The 18,806-nt window shown below is 41.7% G+C and overlaps 1 protein-coding gene across 2 annotated transcripts in view; it reads right to left on the bottom strand.

Moving 5' to 3' along the window:
- Positions 1–4,017: 4,017 nt before the first annotated feature.
- The window catches only part of fam20cb (FAM20C golgi associated secretory pathway kinase b), a 52,222-nt gene continuing 37,433 nt past the window's right edge, over positions 4,018–18,806 (bottom strand). The window contains exons 4-12 of one of the 2 annotated variants that reach the window (XR_003691322.1): positions 13,747–13,839; positions 10,301–10,416; positions 9,418–9,598; positions 8,848–8,957; positions 8,618–8,699; positions 7,004–7,063; positions 6,657–6,807; positions 4,209–5,743; positions 4,018–4,149 (exon numbers count right to left, since the gene is read on the bottom strand). Coding sequence is in view for 1 of the 2 variants with exons in the window: in XM_028567796.1 (XP_028423597.1) it covers positions 5,627–5,743; positions 6,657–6,807; positions 7,004–7,063; positions 8,618–8,699; positions 8,848–8,957; positions 9,418–9,598; positions 10,301–10,416; positions 13,747–13,839 (910 nt within the window). In the remaining variant the exon portion in view is untranslated. Of the gene's footprint in view, positions 5,744–6,656; positions 6,808–7,003; positions 7,064–8,617; positions 8,700–8,847; positions 8,958–9,417; positions 9,599–10,300; positions 10,417–13,746; positions 13,840–18,806 lie in introns of both variants that reach the window. The other variant, XM_028567796.1, reaches the window with a different exon arrangement.

Here is an 18,806-nt window from a genome sequence, read left to right as displayed (position 1 = left end):
AATGCAAACATGTTTCAAAATCAAATAATTCTTCCAAAACACTAACACATGTTCTCTTCCAACAGGAACATTTAGTCAATCATAAAACAATGTCATATAAAACACTAACATCCCATGGAATTACAAAAACTGCATTATTTTATGTGTCAGGTGTGCCCTTATATAACAGACAAGGATGATTGTATTGATCATAGATTGTGTTTTGCACTGCAGTTTCTCTGGAAGCCTCTTTAAATTTTTCTTTTGTTGGGTTTAGTAAATGCATGCATATTCTTTTTTTAAGATTATTTTTTGGGCTTTTCCGCCTTTATTTGACAGGACAACTAGATGAGAAAGGGGGAAGACATGCAGGAAATTGTCACCGGTCAGATTTGAACGCTGGACCTCTGCATCGAGGCATAAACCTCCAAGTATATGTGCGACAGTAAAAAAGGACCTATTTGAACAATATATTGTAGATGAACACAGAAAATAAGAAAAATGCCTTCACGAGGGAGAGGAAGAGGAGTACCAGGACAATTCTGTCTCTTTCTCCTTTTTTTCACAAACCGTACTTTCTATAAAGCTACTCTGAGATGGGTCAATAATTTTTTGTATTGAATCTCTGCAGCAAAAGAAAGAAAATGGTGGCCGGGTTGGCTCAGTGGGTAGAGCATGCACAAAAAATTTGCTAAACCCAACAAAACAAAAATGTAGAGGCTTCAACAGGAACTGCAGTCCAAAACACAATCTATGATCAATACAGTCACTTTTGTCTGTTGTATAAGGGCAGACCTGATACATAAAATAATGTAGTTTCTGTAATTCCATGGGATGTTAGTGTTTTTTATGACATTGTGCTATGATTGACTAAATGTTCCTGTTGGGAGAGAACATGTGTTAGTGTTTTGGAAGAATTATTTGATGTTGAGACATGATTACATTGTTTTGGTAAACACAGTGTATTGTGTTAGTGAATCACTGTATTTTGAAAATCGGTGTTGGAGTTTAGTTTACAATTTGTGATTTTGAGCATGAAATTAATTGTTTTGCCAATCGTGTGTTGTAGGTGTGTTGGTGCGTTAAGAGTTTAGGAAAGTTGTTAAAAGTATTGAAAAAAGTGTCATAGCGATTGTGAAAAACTGTAAAATTCATTCAATTCCATGGGATTTGTGTTAACTGTATGCATTTTGTGTCAAAGCAACAAGAAATGTGTTAATTGTATAGCCTACACAGACGGATGTTGTGCTAACTGTGTTAAGAGTTTAGGAAAGTTGTTAAAAGTATTGAAAAAAGCGATCGTAAAAAACTGTAACTCGGGTGGATTCATGAGGACTATAGTTAACCTTTGAGAGGTTAACCTGTGCTGCCGACTGCCCAGGTTGCCCACCTATTTTTTTTACCACCCCACTTTAATATAGCAGGCTAGAACCGGCCCTGAAATAGACCAACAGAGAAAGGCATTATAGAGGAGAAGAGGAGGTCAGCGTATCAGGTTGGTCTGAACCGAGATCAGATAAGCACCTCATGGCTCACTCCCATGACGAGGCTTCCTCTGGCGTCCTGTCTGCGGCCGCCCGTCCGCCGTGATTACAGCCCTTAGTTCTCCTCTGGTCACTCTCTGTCCCTCTGATGCTTGTCTCAGACTTCCTCCATTCATAACTGTCTGCCTGTGTGTGTGTGTGTGTGTGTGTGTGTGTGTGTGTGTGTGTGTGCGTGTGTGTGTGTGCGTGCATGCGTGTGTGTGTGCATGCATTTATGTAAACCAACCAAGTAGCTTTTCCGGGGGCTGTTCTGCAAGGAAAGGTTATCAAAACACAACAGTGCACTTGAAACTGTAAACATGCTTGTGCACAGAGCTGGGGCTGAGGGCCATTTTCCTTTGCACTGTACTGTGCAGCCATTCTCACTGCCACCATTCACTGTTGAATTACACTGGGTTATAGATAAGACCTCCAGAGCAGGCCTGTGATGTACGCAGCAGCCAAAACACCATCCGCTCCGACTCATGGGGTCTGTTGTGTTTATCTCGATTAGAGCTAATAACATGTTGTCATTGTGCTGCATTTTTCACAAGGGAATGACTTTTGCTAATTAAATCCCTGATTTCCCATAATTGTTGGATGACATGAACTCCAGTTTCCATGAGCTGAAAACAACACAAAATTGGTCCATTACTTAGCTTTGGTTTGTTCAACAAAAACAGAAAGAAACGCTCTATATTTTGGTTTGGGTTTAACAAAAACTTTTTTTTTAATTTTCGTTTATTCTTTCCCTGGTACAAAAGAAATAACAAATCAAACAAAAAAATGTACCCATTTTGTCAATGTTTCCGTGCAAAACCTCTGCCTTAAAATTTCAATAATCCACAAATTTGACAATCTGATTGTGATTTCTTCAAATGTAAAGCCCCCCCCCTTCACTAAAACGTGTTTTGTTTATTGTGACTTTATTTGGATGTTTGAGCTTCGCTGTGCAGAAAGATGAAGGCTGCTTTTTTACATCCATCTGTTAAAGGGGGAAAGTTTCTCTGAGTTTAGGGCGTGTACATAGGAGATCATTTAGTGACATCACAACTAGTTTAGAGCCAATTGTTGTCCAGTATGTAATTTACAAAGGTGTGATGTGGAAACTTGACTCCAATACACAAACACAGAGAAGTCTATGAAGTAGGACACATCTTGTGACCAGCAAAAAAACACATCAGAAACAAATAATTATTCTAAATTGGTCAAGAAAGAAACATATTAAGTATATATGATTGTTAGAAATTTGACAAAATACACAATACAGAGAATTGTATTAAATGTTCCTTAAAAAATAAGAAAAACCCTGTCTCTGATGCAATATTCATAGGAAATAATCTCCTTAAAATTCATCCAAATCACTCCTTCTACACAAACTTCCGGGTTGCCAGACCTTCCTCCACAGCACTGCGGCGGGTCGGCGCTATATACCGGACAGAGCAACGGTGCCGCTGCAAAATAGCTTTGGGAAGGAACTTGTTTTGGTGGAACATGTGTACGTTTAAATGTTGTTTTAGTCGTGCAACAGAAAACTCGATTTACCCTGCAGAGATCTGAGAAAAGGTTAACCATAGTCCTCATAAATCGACCGGAGTTTAAAATTCCAACACAAAGAAAGCAGTAAGGTAACGGACATCCATCCGAAAAAGACATCCCGGAAATGGGAGGTGGTGGATATAGACTACATTTGGGTTAATTGCACAGTTTTTCAGTTCTTCTGTGCGGTTATTGTAATGCATTAAATATAATAGGAAATATCCATAGTATATATCACTTAGTCAGGGGTTGTCAATTTACTCAATGATAGAAAAGGGGTCCCTTAAAGGTATACGCCACCATTTGTTGAAATAGGGCTTATCACGGTCTACCCTGGCTGTAGATAGGTGGGCCAACGCATTTTTTGTCTCAGTGCAAGTAATTAGGTTGTTTTTTTGGCTCACTTTTACTCACAACATGCTAACCTAGGATAACATAGGATTCCATTCACTACGCTAAGCTAACTAGCAGCGGGGCTGCCGGTGTTGCACCGGACTAAAACAATGCATGCACAAAAAATGCGTTGGCCCACCTATCTCTAGCTAGGGGAGACTGTGAAAAGCCCTATTTCAACAAACGGTGGCTTATCCCTGGGGTCCCACTGCTTTAAAGGGTAGAGGTCTCATTTTACATGTCCAAGTCATTTTACTAGTCATGTGATGTACTACTCAGCCTGTCAAGATTGCTCCTTCCTAAGGGATGTCAAAGTGCAGCATCCTCTCAATATTTTCCTCAAACACTCAGTCATGAATGATTTCATTTCTACATCGCTTTACATGCTGTAAGAAGGACTCTGTGGTTGAACTATTATACACAGATTATCCCCCATGATGATGAAACATAACATGAAAGATACAACAAATACAATTCTGATAAAAAAACATAGACGCACTATGATATTCTGCTTATTTTTGTTTTATTGCACTTTTACCATGATGCAAAGAAATGAAAAAAAAAAAAAAACATTCCACAGAAACAGAGTTGAATAAAAAAAAGAAGCATTTTCACTTCAAGAACATCATCTTAAGGTTCTCCATGGATCCACACATACACACACACACACACACACACACAGTACTGACCTAACACAGGACTTTGGAAACTTTGACTGTAGAATTAAACCCTTAATGGAACAGACGGAGTCAGCACACACACATATATGTAGACCTCCGTATATTACCTATAGCTCGTACCCGGGAGGAGTTGAAACCTTTCCGCTATGAAACCAGACATTCAAGTATTTCTATCATTGCACAGGCACTAGATTTTCCTACTGTATATATTAACTTTCAGCCAGCGACTGAATCGTTAACAGATAAAAGCTATCAGCTGTTGGTAATGAATGAAATATACATCCTGAAAAATAATCTCTCCACAACAGCAACATCTGAAAATCAAATATATTACAAAGAAACAATAATACAAAACTATTAGCGTCACATTTGGCTTTTGGTACCATAACTTTAACCTCATATCTGTTGCACTGAAAGAATAAAACGGAAAGGCAGTAGTTGGATGAAAATCTTGTGTTAAATGTCTAATCAAGACTCGTGATGGCTTCAATTTAAACGCGAGCTTGATACTTGGAATGGAGAGGGGTAACATAACCGAGAGACACACGGACCTGGCAGCTACTTTTCCTGCACGTGCTCAGTTTGCCCTCTTTTGGACAAATGAAGAAGTGCGCCACTGTAATGTCAATTCCACAGTTGCATTTGTCAACAGAAACTGATCCATCTCAAAGAATAAATATGAATTTTAAATAAATACTCTCTCAAGTACAAGTAACATTCATGGGCGAAATTAACAGACAAATCCAGGAGTAAACCTGCACTCCAATCAAATTTTTCCATCTCGAATCCCAATGGTAGAAGCTCAGCAGAAATCAAATGAGAAATAAAAGACACTATGCAATAAAACATTTTTCAGCAAATCAATAAAACATCATTTTGATCATTAAGACAACAGGAAGTCAACCTCCACCTCCTCCTACTCCACCACCGGGAATGTTCAACCGAAACACTTGCAATACCAACGATAACGTACTGTATAAACACATAATTCAGCTTGTGAAGGGAGGGGAGGGGAGGAAGGGGGGGGGTGTGTGTTCGGGAGGTTCTTTACAAGTCCCTCAGAATTCACTGAATTCAAAAAAAGGGTCCTAACCAAGACAGAGAGAAGGCGTCTCTTGCAAGGCTTTCATGGTTTGGGTCCTGTCCTACACAAGAGTCAGGGTTGGATATTTTAAGGAGTCTAGGTGAGGCGAGGGAGGGTGTTGGTTCAGTCCAGTTTGTAACCCGGCCCCAGATCCATCCAGAAGTGTTCGACGTCACCTGCGAGCATCTGTGCCGTTCGAGTCATTGCACTTGTTTGTCAAAGAGCAGTCCTATCCAGCAGGCTTCCACTTCCAGACAGCTCCGATTAAACCCTCAGGCAGACGGGCGTCCCTGGAAGTTCAGCAAAAGAAAACCAAGCCCTCTGAGAAATCTGTGTTACAGGATGCCAGTTCAGTTTTAAGAGAAAGACTGGATCTCCTCCTATCTCCAGGGAGTCAGTCCTATCCAGCCGCCAGCGTCCCGAGACAGCTACCTCCGCCGCGGGCCGGTGTGGGCGTGGTCTGTCCCTTGGTGCCCCTGCAGGTCGTCCTCTACAACGTAACTGTAGCCCTCCTTTTCGATGCATTCTGACAGCACATTCAGCACCTAGCGACAAGGAAATACAAGAGAGAAAGGTTTCATTGTTGAATAGAGAAGACATTTGTTTATATATAGTCTTATATAGTCACTATAAGAGGTCAAATAAGGTTTAAAGAGAGACAATGAGTGACATCCCCCTTCCCTCCCGAAATGTTTAAAGGAATAGTTCAACATTTGGGTAATTTACTTTCTTGCCAAGAGTTCCTAGAGTACCTTACTCTCTGCAGGAAAGTGACTACACCCAGAGCTGCAAAGATTAATCGATTAGCTGTCAACTATTAAATTAATTGCCAACTATTTTGATAATCGGTTTGAGACATTTTTGTTTAAAGGAAAGGGGAAATTCTCTAATTCCAGCTTCTTAAATGTGAATATTTTCTAGTTTATTCACTCACTTGTGACGGTAAAGTGAATATATTTGGTAACACTTTACTTGAAGGTATCTACATAAGAGTGACATGACACTGTCATGACAATCATGACACATGAACCCTAACCCTAATCCTAACCCTAACCCAAACCTAACCCTAACCATAACTAATCATGACAAAAAACAAATGACGCTTACTGAAAGAAGCGTTATGTCACAAGTGTTTATGACTTGTTTATAATGTTTATGACACGTTCATGACAGTGCCATGTCACTCTTACGTAGATACCTTTAAGTAAAGTGTAACCATATATTTGAGTAGTGGTGAAAAACAGGACAATTGAGGACATCATCTTGGGCTTTGGACATGTTTCACCATTGTCTGACATTTTATAGATCACTCAATTAATTGGCAATGAAAATAAGTGTTAGTTGCAGCCCGAATACACATAATCCCAAAATGTTGAACTATTCCTTTAAAGGTTTGATTAAAAAAAAAAGACAAAATCCGACAAGGCACACTGTATAAACTGATTATGGAGCACTGACCTGGCGTAGTCGTCGGTCCATGGCATCCAGGTGTGGCTGGATAAGGATGGGACTGAGGTGGTCCCTCACCAGGGACTCTGCCATGAGCATGGACAGCTTGTATTCTTCCTTAGCCAGCAGCTGCAGACGCAAGTGGGTCGACTTCCTCACCCTGCAGAAAGAGTGCAGCGAGGGTGTCAGTGTGGCTTCATGCACAGTCATACCCATATGCTCGGCAATACTGATAATGTAAACAGCCAACTGATCACATGTGAAAATCCTGCTTATATTCTGCACTGGGATCAATAAAGCCATTGCATCCTTCTAATCAAGCAACATGAAAAAAACACCAGCAAAGAAGACATTACCTGCAGCACTGGGTCAACGGCACCAGAATGGATATCTCGTCGTGGGAGTGCTTTCCAAAGCTAGGGGGAAAGATAGAAGCATGAACGGTTTGAAAATATTTGTCCTCTGCTGTTGAGCAATTTGCTGTTTGCCTGCACCTTTTATTGAGTCTCGGTTTTGATTAGTGACACGTTTTGATGTGATTGCTGTGCAGCAGCTTATGCACTTCTGTTATTATTGTAATTATTATAATACTTTTTTCAGTGCCTTTTTTGCTCACATGTAACTTTAAAAGTGTATGCAAATAAATGTGGGGTGGCACTAGCTCATTCTGTAGGGATTTGGGTTGGGAACTGGAGGGTTGCCGGTTGGAGTGTGGATTGGTAGCTGGATAAATGCCAGTTCACCTGCATGTGTGTGTATTTCAGGCCTGTAGGCAATGACTGTACCAAGCAGAGGGAAAAATGTGAATTTCCCCTTGCAGGATTAATAATCTTCTTCTAACTGATACATTTATACATGCATAATTGTATGGTCAGGACACAATTTAATGAGCTATTCCTCATTTCACTTTATGAGGTGTTTTAACATTAACATGCATTCCCCCAGCCTGCCTATGGTCCCCCAGTGGCTAGAAATGGCGATAGGTGTAAACCGAGCCCTGGGTATCCTGCTCTGCCTTTGAGAAAATGAAAGCTCAGATGGACCGATCTGGAATCTCCTCCTTATGAGGTCATAAGGAGCAAGGTTACCTCCCCTTTCTCTGCTACCCGCCCAGAGAATTTGGCCCGACCGTGAGAGAGAGACATCATGGCTTTCAAACGAGCAAAGTGGCAGTTGGTCAAGGCTACACCCCCACCTTCTCCTTCTCAATAGCTACAGACACGGAAATGGCACATCCTAAGGAAAGCTCATTGTGGGACTGGCTCTAGTGGCTGTAATTCTGCACCAAGGCTGAATTTCGGGAAAGAGACTTCAGATACAGTACTAGGGGACCACTAAGGTCTATATAAAAGCAGCCAAAGAGCCCCATGTCATGGGACCTTTAATGCTTTTTTAATTATCTAAATATTATCAGCCATTGATTAGGTCAAACTCCAATTTAAAATGCTCAGTATTACAAATGTAAGTTTATTATGATAACATTTAGTTTATGAATTATATACTGTAATGCATTAGAGCTTGATGTTTTTTTTAAATCACCCATTCACCCCCGTTGCATCTATAACTCAGCCAACACATTAAGGTTAATGAGTTTTCAAATGATTAGAAGTCATCCAGTAAGTCTGCAAGTAACCATGAGCAAGCGCCAGCAATGGTATGCATTTTCCTCAGAAAATGTTTCTTTAGTTTTACTGCATCTTTATCACTGAATTTAGGCATTATTAAAAAAAAAAAAGTGTTTTATTTTGATGTTGTAGATGGCTTCATCAATGATTCCACATTTCTGAATATTGAGACACCTGCACATCATGTATTTGTTTTCATAATTCTCTCATTGGTTATTATTTCTAGGGAGATATACACTACAGAGGAACCAACAAGTGGAATAATGAAAGTAGCACAGTTCTGAATGACAATTAGTTTGACAATCTTTGCATTATAACCTCTTGAGTTACAATGCAGGGGCTCACCCTCTGCCGTTGTCCAGATGGATGATAAAGGTCTCATTTCCAAACTTTTCGAACGTCTCATAATGGTGGCGATCCATGTTTCCTGTGTTGGAATAAAAGTTAGCAATTCAGCACATATTTGTGTGTGTACTGTAGTACATCTACTGTGTGTTATATACTGTGTTGCCCAAAATTGCCCATTATTGACCTCTGAAACAGTGCTTAGACCACCATGGGACATTGAAACTTACCCATGAGGAAGTCAAAGACGGTCATGTCCATGATGTCCAGCAGTCGCGTCCCACTGTCATACGGTGGAGTCTGTTTGACTTCCTCGCAGTAGTCCGGGTCCACTTCCCATCTGAAGAGTTAAAAAATTGTATTTAGATGTTTAGAAAATTTTAGATTTAGATGTTGAACAAGATGTTTATTACATAAACATCTTGTTCACAATTTCATTAGAATTCATGGGTCACCAAAATCCAATTTATTTTGCCTTTTAACATGCTTTTTTTCCCAATTTATTCTTGATATGATTTTGGGAAACTAATAAGATTGTAATTAAATGTTTTCTTCCGTGGCATGATCTGTACAGGTTGTTTTTTTTTTGTACTTGGATGCCAGACAGCTTTAACTTGATTTACGTGATATCTTACACACCGCAAATCTTTTGCTCAGCTCTCATGAGTTATTGCCCCTGGCACAGTGAGTGTAATAAATATCCTCTGAAAGCTGGACCTACAGGACTCTACAGTGAATCCCTCTGTGTCTGCTTCAATCAGTGAACGCAGCACTGTCTGAGTGCAGGGTCGATCTCTTACTCTGCCTTCTTGCGTTTGTGGTAGGAGCGTCTCCACGGGTTCCTCCAGGTCTTGCGTTTGGCGAGGGCTAAGTCTGGGAGGAAGGCAGCCAGGGATCCTTCTATCTGGTCTGGTTTACCGCACAGAGCGTGCTCAGTGGAACAGTAGTACGAACACTCTCCGTAGAAACACACGTTGTTGGCTGAGATTTGGAGAAAGAACACACATTGACACAAAACATAAAAAGTAACTGTTAGATATAGTCTATTATACTACTCAGTGTTACATATTTTAACATAACTACACCCTGTTTCTGCCCTTTTGAAATGCACACCACATATATTTAAAGGCCAGTTTTCACAAGATTAAAATTACCTGGAGACATTCAGTGACTTGTATTAATTGCTGAGTTTTTCAGTAACTTTAATCCTCTGACAGTTTTCCATGTGTATAATATATAAAATGTAAAAGTTGCATCGCTAATTAACTGCGCTTTGGCACAAGCCAGAGTCCCCTGATAATACTAATCCCATGCAAATTAATATCCCAGTAATTCAGGGCACAGAACGAGCTTCGATCTACATTATGAAGAAGGAAACTGTTCATTTTTTGCTAGGCTTTAACTTTTGCATGATGACATTTTTTTTGTTGAAGCCTGCACAGATAGCATTTCATTATTATGTTTTCTTCTGAGATCACCACGTAATCTCAATTAATTGTTGTGAAACACTGATTGTCCCGCAGTTTGGGGGTACACATAACAGGAACTAAAAAGACAACTGAAGTGGAATTTGTGCAGCATTTTTAATTAATTTTGATCTCATATTATTGGTATATTGATTAAAGTTTTCCCTTCTAGATGTGTCTCTGCAAACCAATAACTCTGCCCTTTTTCAATTTGTACCTGGTGAAATGAAGAATGTCCTCCAGAGCTTTTTGTCTCGTGTGACATCTCGGATTTCCTTTGTCATGTTGACAAGCCTGCCGGCCACAGGAGGGACACGGCGGAAGTCCAGGATCCTGCAGGACAGAGACACATACTGAGGGCTTACATTCTGTCTTCAGAATACAGCAGACATTTTCAAACAGTGGCTGTGACACACAGCTCATGGAGGCAATTAACATATTTTAAGCAAATTGCTGCTCAAAAATCACACACACATGACACACATGACACACATGTTTTTAGATTCTTATACTTTCATCATGTATTGTAGCTGCCCATCACAAATAAATGACTATTTAGAAATTATACAAAAATACGCTACTTTAAACTCTAGAACTTGCTTGAGAATCATGACATTTTTAAGTGCTCTAAGCAATCCACTGATGGTTAGTCTGTACATCCATGGGTACATGGCAAACAGGATCAGCTTATAGCTAATTTGGCATACTTTTAATGGTGCCAATTTGTCAATAACCTTGGTGGTGCTTTATTTTACATATTTAAAGTATGTTTGAGAGTTTTACTGTATATGATCACCTAAAGAGCTATTTATGTACTTAACAACTGTCCGTAGAGTGTTGCAACAAGGATGAGCTGTTTGTAGATAGGAAGAAAAGAAACATCACCCAAGATGGGACTTTATGCTTATGTAATTCACTGTCACTGCCAACAGGGGGTACTGTGACACAAGTCCTACCCTGACAGTTACACCACATGGTGGTAAACCTCTGTGGTTTTTTATGGCTATTATTCTGCATCACACATATTTTTAACTTCCACACAGCTTTCTGGCTTCATGTATTTCGAGATGTAAGTTTCACTGACAGATGGCGTGACTGTCTTCCTTTGTGCATGCCACATGCCTATTTTATGCATGCGCTGCCCCTTCGTCAATACCACCTGGCTACAACATCAGCACAGGCTCTTTAAAAATTGATGCCCCTGACAACACCTAATGGCCTAGGCCTGAGGACAGAGAGACACAGAAAGAGAGAATGAGATTAAAGATGGAGCCAGTGGAATAAGAGGAGAGAGAGAGAGTGATAGAGCGAGATAGGGGAGAACTTGGTGGAGAGAGCTTAGAGTCGTATAAATGATGCTATCAAGTAGCGTGGCGGCGGGTGGAATGAGTCTCTTTCCTCGGACACAGGATGAAGCGCCGCACTGCACCGTCTGGCCTGCTGGGCCTGGGCCTGCTGCCATGCTATAGGGAACAGCTAGGGCTGGCTTGAGTTCTATTCATCACTCACACTTTTTCTTCCATCCTTAATAAACCTTATTCCCACAGTGGCCATTTAAAACTTGAGTTATATTCAGGGTGGGACAGAGAGGCCCGCTAAGAGCTGCGCATGAACAACAGTGGGAATCATCATTTCATATACTCCCAGCTGAAAAAGAGTAGAAGACGCCAGTGGGAATTCAGAGCTATTTCTTTTAATATTTTAAGGTCACATCAGTCGTTGTATGTCTTTGTATCTGCTGACTGCTTGCTCTTTTTTCCCCACCTAATGCAGCGACACCAAGTGCACATCCCATTTAAATCCAATCACATAATTAATGATGCTTACAGCGGTGTAGCCTATATAAGAAAAGACAGTGGCTCTGTGTGTGTGTGATGTGCGCACACGCCGGTGTGAATGCTGCTTTTAAAAGAGCCTGTGTGTGTGTGTGTCTGCAGGTCCCCTGGGAGGCAGTGTAGCCTAAGCCTCTGCACCAGCAGCAGCAGCAGCTCTGTAGCCAGGCTTTAATTTAGAACAGACAAAATAAGGGGAAAAAAAATAAAGCACTGCTTTTGGCAAACCCTGCCTGGCTTATATTTAGAATGGGCACAGGGCCTTTCATGCCTTTGGTTTCCTCCTCTTCCCCTTAACCCACACATATGCAGGGAGTGTGTATTTTTCATGTATGTGTGTGTGTGTGTGTGTGTGTGTGTGTGTGTGTGTGTGTGTGTGTGTGTGTGTGTGTGTGTGTGTGTGTGTGTGTGCGCACAGAGGAGGACCAGATGTGTAGCAGACTGGTGAAGAAAGCTGCTGCTAATGCAATTGCTGCTGAACTGTGTCATTGTGCCTGAAGGAAAATCAGATTCAACATCGCTACCCACTGTGGCCCCAGCGTGTGTGTGCGTGTAGATATGAATGGACACGTGTGTGACCTCGGTATCATCAGCAGTCGCACTACAACACAAGCCCTCTGCTCATAATAACACACATCCACAGTGATGTCAGCTCGACTTTAATAGCAACACCGGCGCTAAAACTCATCTCTTTTTCTGGTCGATCAGAGATCCTCATGAGGTTTTCTCATTTCATTAAAGTCTCTGGGGCAGGCCGACCGGCCGTAAAGGGTTAGCCTTGTAAAGGCAGTGAAGTCAGAGAGCGTGGTGGTTAGCTAAGCAAGGAGGCTGCAGTCATTGTTCAGTCAGATGCTAGCTGCGGGAGGGCGGCATTCATCCTCTATGACTCATGGCCTCTCCGAGCTCGCAGCCTCTACTGTACGGGCTCACACTGCTCGCTGTCTTTGAAAGAGAAGAGTTTCTGAGGGTCAGAAACGGTGAAAAGGAGAAGCACGTGTACAAACAAGCGCAGAGAAAATGTGGAGTGCATGGAGGATGTTAATGCACACAAGAGAAACGGGTATGCCTGCAGTGCTGCCTGCATTCACACACATGGATCTGTGTTGCTATACTTAAGGAGGACCTTGCAAACACATTATCTTATCACATTAAAGCTCGACTATATAACAAAAAGGTACCCAGTTCTGGCCTGGCATTCTGCAGGTTTTTGTTCCTCCCAGGTGGTTAATGGGCTGACACGAGGAGAAGAAAATTAGCAATTAGGGAGGAACACAAACCCGCAGGACGGTGGCCCTCGAGGACGGAAAGAAGCACTTGGGCTAGAAGGTGTTAAAGCACATTCAAGAACATCTGATTTTTTTTTTTTTTTGGGGCCTTTATTTAGTTGAAATGTTTGTAGTGTCGGAGCCGTATCTGGATCGGACATCCACTGCTGCCCCTGAGGGTAATGTAGCCACCAAGCTTTGACAAAGAAGAAGAATGTGTGGAATAAAGATTATAGCTCTGCTTCTACTGCATCAATTTTGATTCTTTAAAAAAAAAAAATCTCAGTCCACCGTGAGTCCAGCAGTGTTATATATGAGTCCAATTCTAAAATACTAAAAAAGCAGCACTGTAGAGGTTTGTTCACCTGAAAAATGTCAATGGAATAAATGCAAAACAACCATTTTTGAAACACAGAGTAGCCCAGCTCACACTTTTAAAGGGTATTATTGAAATTATTTACAAAATTCTTTACCCCTTCAGCTGGGGGCAGGCAGATGACATGGCAACATGATGTCCCAGATATCATGTACCACACATCCCTGAGACTGGCACAATGTTGACTTACTTGTCCAGATGAAAGGCAGCGATCTCGGCGTTGTGTCTTTCAAAGTCAGAGAAATAGAAGAAGTCTGGTGGGGTCTCCTGCTCCCGGGTCTGCCTGCAGAATCACAAGGAAACAAAGCATAGCGGTCAGGTTTAACTGTCAGGCAAAGCCGAGGTTTTGACAGTCAGCAATATGCAAAATGTTCGGTGTTAACCTGACAATGCAACATATTAATAGAGTTGATTTTACAGAACAAAGCAGGTAGCAGGTACGCAAAAGACGACATACTATATACAGACAGTGTTTGCTGGGTACACATATATAGGCGCATTGGATTTAAACCAATTCATGTCTTCAACACAACTTAAAATTTCCAAAGATGTCTCACTGCAGAGGTGATAAACCACTTCGGCTTTACACCTGTGTACCTAATACTGCGAACAGCGTTTGTGAGCAATAACTGAGACACAATAAACTCGTGTCCTTGCCTCACAAAAAGGCCCTTGCTCAGAGTTACTGGGGGTGCTTTGTGGGGCAACAAGAAGCGGGGACAATCGGAGGTCAGAGACTTCCTCCTGAAGCGCCCACTCCTGTACTCGATCGGTACCTATTTCTGTCCAGCTCTGATCCTTACCCCAAAAAACTGCTTTCCACACACATTCTGCCTTAAAGCTCTTACTGAAGGGAAAAGAGGCTCTTAAAGGCTTAAATCCCGGAGCTGATGGAGGACGGCCAGGATGGGGCAGGACAGACAGGACATACCGGGGTGAAGAGGCGAAGTCAAAGGAAGTGGAGGTGAGAAGACTCCCTGAGATGGTGCGGCGTTTAGAAAATATGTCTTTGATAAAATGCAAGGGTGACAGTGAATTCTGTCATCCAATTGCTATCTTTGTATATTTGAGTTATTTTTCCTTTTATACACACTGCCTTTTCTTTGCTTTTTTTATTGACAACAGTAAATACTTTCCAGGAAGGCAGCTGAGTGTAATTATTTGGACTGCAGCCTCTGCCATTTCTGCTTCAGCTAGTTGACGGAGGATGAGAAGAATGGAAACTATCTTGGCAACTTCTCTTTCTCTCCTTCTCTGTCTATTCCCTCCGGATGCCTCTCTCTGTTTATTTCGCTCAAAAACCCTCTATCTCACCTCCTCTGCTTCTCCGCTCTCCCTCATGCAGAACTGTTTTCTCTGCTTTCCTCTTAATACTTTATATCTGTGTGCCTCTCTCTCTCTCTCATTCTCTCTCCCTCTCCGTTCCATCCGTCGCTCTGTTCCTCAGCTGGCTGACTGATTGTAACTCCACAGCTGCGTGGCCGACATATGCACCAGTCATTAACTAACCCAACATGGAGCCCAGAAACACACTCATCCACTAAAAATTCCCCCAATTTACTCCTCTCTTTATCTGTATTTCTCTCACCTTTCTCCATCCCCAATCTCCCTGCAAGCATTTGACAGACAGCCACATGCAGATGGGTGGACGTTTGACCAAAAGTAAACACAAAATGATATTCTGCTCATCCCTCAATTCCACATGGTCATTGGCGGTAAAGGCCGAGCACCGTCTGTTGGTTGTATCGTTCTCTTCTCCTGGACAACCTTGCTTCAGGGACACAGCTCTCCTTCCACATCAAGGAAAAATGATACTGCCTTTGAAAGGGATAAGTGTCTATTTTACACCAGTGCAGCTCAGCCCCAACAACAGGAACAGTATCATTCAGTCCAGCATGCAAAGTGACTACAACTGTTTAATCGAAGGGGACAGTTGTGCTAAGGCAGGGCCTGAAGTTATTTCCTGTCAGAAACAGTATAAGGAAAGTAGTCGAGGGCGAATAACGCAGTGAGGCTATTTGGAGACGATAATGATACTGATAAAATACTTAAAAGGTTAAAAACACCATGTTTAAGAAGCTCTTCACTCTCCATTAAAACATGTTTTTCTGTCCAGTTGACGATGGCTGGTCTATGGCAACTCTGAAGGAATACTTTGACATGTTGGTAAATACACAAATTAGCTTTCTTGCCGAGAGTTGGAGAAGAAGATCGATACAACTCTCATGTCTGTACGCTAAATATGAAGCAACTGCCTGAAGTGGGTTAGCTTAGCTTGGCATAAAGACTGGAAACAAGGGGAAACAGCTAGCCTGGCTCTGTCCAAAGGTAACAAATCCTTTAGCCCATATTCACATGAATACCCTAATACCTTTTTTTGTTCAGTGATCATTTTTGCATTAGTACTAACAGCCGCAAATTATGACTTTTCTTTTTTTTAATCCAAGGATTGTTTTTTAAATCTTCTTATGTTATGTGTTGGACTATTACTTTCTTGAGTCTTATAGTAACCTTGAAGTTGCCAGGCAACCAGTGGAGACTTTTACAGTAATAAAGCGAACTTTAGAGGTGCTGGACAGATATTGTCGCCTTCGGACAGATCCATGCTAGCTGTTTCCTCCTGTTTCCAGTCTTTATGCTTTGCTAGGCTAACTGCTAATGGCAGATCCATATTTAACAGACAGATTAAAAAAAGGGGGGGTATCAATCTTCTCATCGAACTCTTGACAAGAAAGTGAATAAGTGTGTTTCCGGAAAATGCTAAACTATTGCTTTGAATTAGTGCCTGACTCCATGATTGCATGCAAATCTTGAGTAAAATCAGCTCAAAACCCACAGGATGATATAACCGATATGTTTCAATATGACATAGAATCAGAAATAAGTAAGGCATGTATATTCTTGTGTAAACCCTCCATGGGCATGCATGGGCATCAACTTCATCAACGTCCAGCCAGCAAGTTGATTTCCAGCATTGCCTGACATGATCATGCGTTGTAAAATCCTCATCTATTCACATCCATTAGATAAAAACTTGCAGTTATATTAACGTACCACAGGAAAATGGTCTAATATTGGATTTCTAACTTGCCAGCTTTTAATGACCGTGCTGACCGTACAGGAGCGTCGTCATGGAGATTTCTTGGGGAATAAGCTTGAGCAAATATCCTGGTGCAATGATTCATGGCCGTTCAGCCTTAAAGAAATCCAAAAGCATACTTCACATAGTCCTACTACATTGCTGTCTCTATAGGGGAGGACACCACAGTAAGCTGCTTTATTCATGCTTCTATTCTTAAGCTCCAATACGCACCAGAACACAACTCAATGAGGCGTGCATGTTATGTGTCACTGCTTTTCTGTGAGTCAGTGAATGCTAATATGAGTGAAGAGCATGTGAATACAAGCATGCGTTTGCATTTTAGACAAATTTCTTTGCCTGTGGCCCGGCTGCACCGACGCTCTCCTCTCACTGCATGCCAGCCAAGAAGCAGGAAGGCTGGATAATTACCGTGATCCACATCCAATTCAAATGTCAATCAAGTTATTTAGAGCATGGCACGACGCCCCCCTCTAAACTGACGGGGAACTAAAAACCGAGGAAGTGACAAAGGCACTGGAGTTAAATGGGGAGGATAGCCAGCGACAGTAAAGAGGACAAACTACAGAAGACGCCACTTAGTGTTCTTTGAACGAACAAATAAGCAGCTGTTATGCGTTTCGTAACATTATGTCTGAATCCTCTAACAGCAGCACCTGTGTTCATCCAAATCTGAGCGTGTTCTGATCAAGCAAACCATTAGAGGCATGTTGTTGCGAGAAAGCTGCGCCGCCATCGTAAGGCAGGGCGAAACATACATAAATGTATGACCACATTATAAAGTCTATAAATGTTTGAGTACACAGTATGCACTGAGCTCAGAGAAAACCGAGAGGAGGGCAAAGATGCTGGTTGCTCAAGAGCTACTCGTCCCTTTCACATTGGACCGCCTGGTCAAGCCTAACCTTTAAAATATTTACAAATCACAGCCGATTTATGCTGAATGATAAGTAGATATCTTTCACCAGGCAGCCAAAAGAAGCATATATTTATTTTCCTCCTAAGCAAGGCGTAGTAGAACTGCCAAATGCTGTTACTGTATGTAAGCACAGAAGAAATAGTGTGTTTTTTAGAGTTCGGTGGCGCCACTATAGCCAGCTGTCTACGCCGACATCAGATCCTTTATCATCGGCAATAGGTAAGACGTACTGAGTCAAGCATGCCCAGTGTGACCCTGGCCTTGCTGTAAACACATAGTTTACACTGGGTGGCCAGACAGTTTCTTGGCTCCTCTCCACGCTCCAAGGGGCCCCAGCAGCCATTGGGGCAGCGGAGGTCTAGCAGCGAACTCACAGCAGTGTGAGAATATAAGGGTGAATGAGAGGGCTGCATCTGGAAAATCTACCTGTGCATACAGTGCATAGCTGACCTCTACAACACCAGCAGAAGAGAGAGAGAGAGAGAGAGAGAGAGAGAGAGAGAGAGAGAGAGAGAGAGAGAGAGGAAGGAGGGAAAATAAGGAAGAGGCATTTCCTTTTGCTCTGTTATTGACATCAAATAAAAAAAAAGGTATTTTGCCTCAAGCTACAAATAAAAATACATTCTAATTCACTCTGTCCAAATAAACATCTGGCGTTGGTCAATTTCCTGCCTTGAGTGATGAGTTGGAAGTGAAAGATATACTCCTACACAGCGAAGCTGTCTTATCCCTTTCCGTCACAACCATCACAGATCAACTAGGATGGTAAACCTGTAGCACGAGTCTGCTGTGTGCAGTTCGGTGCAGGATTTCTGGGTATCCAAGTTTAGTTACTCCAGCCATTTAGAATTCATTTTTTACAATGCTGGGAGGCTTTAGGCAGATTAAAAAAGTGGTGAAAAATTGTCAAGAGGCACTTCGTATTGTCCCTTATTTTGGTCAAGCTCCAAAAAGGCAAGATACTACATTTCCCATAATGCAACAAAATAGCTTTTATAAGACTTCCCCTGCCTGGAAAATACCCATGTCTTTCAAACTCCATGCCCGTTTGTTAGCCAGGCTTCCTGTTAAAGATGTGTAGTCTTCAAACCTAAACCCAGATTGCCCTGATGATGTCATCAGAGTAATTTTCAGATTTTAGGAAGCTCCTCCAGAGCCACAGAAAAAAAAAATGATTCACCTATTTTTCACAGGCTGAGTAGTAGTAAACTGGTGCTCAATATTGGTGCTG

The sequence above is a fragment of the Perca flavescens genome, chromosome 21, assembly GCF_004354835.1.
Source record: "Perca flavescens isolate YP-PL-M2 chromosome 21, PFLA_1.0, whole genome shotgun sequence".
In the NCBI taxonomy this organism is placed as follows: Eukaryota; Metazoa; Chordata; class Actinopteri; order Perciformes; family Percidae; genus Perca; species Perca flavescens.
The sequence above is the reverse complement of the archived record's forward strand: the minus strand, read 5'-3'. Positions and strand labels throughout refer to the sequence as shown.